Source organism: Hippopotamus amphibius, chromosome 3 (assembly GCF_030028045.1).
Source record: "Hippopotamus amphibius kiboko isolate mHipAmp2 chromosome 3, mHipAmp2.hap2, whole genome shotgun sequence".
Taxonomy (NCBI): domain Eukaryota; kingdom Metazoa; phylum Chordata; class Mammalia; order Artiodactyla; family Hippopotamidae; genus Hippopotamus; species Hippopotamus amphibius.
In genome coordinates, this window is record NC_080188.1 from 105,695,442 (window position 1) to 105,697,297 (window position 1,856).

General features: G+C 36.2%; 1 protein-coding gene across 1 annotated transcript; it reads right to left on the reverse strand.

The window, feature by feature from the left end:
* Nucleotides 1-544: 544 nt before the first annotated feature.
* On the reverse strand, nt 545-1,492 carry LOC130850216 (olfactory receptor 8H1-like). Its single transcript, XM_057729614.1, has one exon. It carries the CDS (start codon nt 1,490-1,492, stop codon nt 545-547), a length of 948 nt encoding a protein of 315 aa, XP_057585597.1.
* Nucleotides 1,493-1,856: the final 364 nt, after the last annotated feature.

A 1,856-nucleotide genomic window follows, 5' to 3' on the forward strand; every position in this document is an offset into this window, starting at 1 on the left:
AAATAATTTCTAAAACTGTCATCATGGCTCCCAAAACAGACCTCTTTCCCATCAAAAAATTTTCTGAATTGAAATAGCTTAAAATGTGATAACTATACTTTTTCATTTTCCAAATTAGTTGCCCTTAAAAACATGCATATTTACAGCATGGATTTAACATGTTTCATGGTTCCCAATTACAATGAGTATTTCTAGAGTCATATTCCAAGAAACATCCAAGATCATATTTTGTCAAGCAAAGGATGTATCAACAGAAAAAAGAAAGAGGGAGAGAAATGAAAGAAAGAAAGAAAGAAAGAAAGAAAGAAAGAAAGAAAGAAAGAAAGAAAGAAAGAAAGAAAGAAAGAAAGAAAGAAAGAAAGAAAGAAAGAGAAGGAAGGGAAAGGGAGGAAGGAAGCAAGGAAGGAAGGAAGGAAGGAAGGAAGGAAGAAAGAAAGAAAGGAAGGAAGAAAGGAAGGAAGAGTTCAATTTATTTCTGGACAGAGAGCAAGGAAATACACTTTAAGGAAGAAAAAACAGATGAGCTAAAATTTTAGCATGACTATTATTTTAATTGCTTGGAACCTTTTATCTTCTGCATGACTCTAATGATAGCATTTTTTACTTCTTTGTTTCGAAGACTGTATATGAGTGGATTCAACATGGGGATGACAATAGTGTAAAAAACAGATGCTATTTGATCCTTTCCCAAGGAGTAGGACTTAGTTGGTTTTAAGTATGTAAAAATCGTAGTGCTGTAAAAGATGGTGACTCCCAGGAGATGGGAGGCACAGGTAGAGAAGGCTTTTTGCTTCCCTGAAGTGGAAGTAATTTTCAGGATAGTAGACAAGATGGACACATAGGACACAAATATTGTGATAAGAGATACGATTAGGGTCAAGCCAGCAAAAAAGAATATTATGATCTCAATGTCATGTGTGTCCGTGCAGGACAGGGCTAAAATTGCAGGTTCATCACAGAAAAAGTGATAGATAACATTGGAGTCGCAGAAATGCAATCTGCTCATGCAAAGCGCATTGACAAAGGAGTCCAATGAGCCAACCAAATAGGATCCAAAGACAAGGCGGCAGCAGCATATTTTGGACATGACAACTGGGTAATGCAGAGGGTTGCAGATAGCTACATAGTGATCATAGGCCATTGAGGAGAGAAGACAACATTCAGTGGTACCCAAGAAGGCAAAGAAATACATCTGGATGAAGCAGTTCAGGGATGAAATATGCTTGGTGGACATCAGTAAGTTTTCTAAGGTTTTAGGGGTGATGACAGTTGAGTAACTGAGGTCAAGAAATGACAGGTGACTGAGGAAAAAATACATGGGGGTGTGAAGCTGGAGATGCAGGCTGATGATCAGCATCATCCCTGCATTCCCCAGCACAGTGATCAGGTAGATCAGAAGAAACAGCATAAAGAGGACCAGCTGGAGCTCTTCGGAATCTGTCAGTCCCATAAGGATGAAGTCAGACACCTGTGTGATATTGCTTCTACCCATAGTGTTCACATGCTCTAAACTGTTGAGAAATCAAAGTTGCTGCTTAGCAGGAATTAATGCAAAAAGATGTATTTCTATGACGAACATGACATATTTATATTATTTACTGTTTCCAGGAAGTGATAATAATAAAGGGTATACAGAATATGAAGAGAAAAATCTTAATCTGATTGTCAAATACAGAAATAGGTATAAATTGACACTTTGATATAATATAATAAAAGGTAATATATTGGATGATTAGAATTAGCCTGGCACTGTTTTAAATGATTCCTTTTGTTAAAGCAATTAATTCTTATGTGATTATTATACCATAAGTTATATTATTTACTATTAGCCACATTTTTAGATGAGAAAAAGTGTA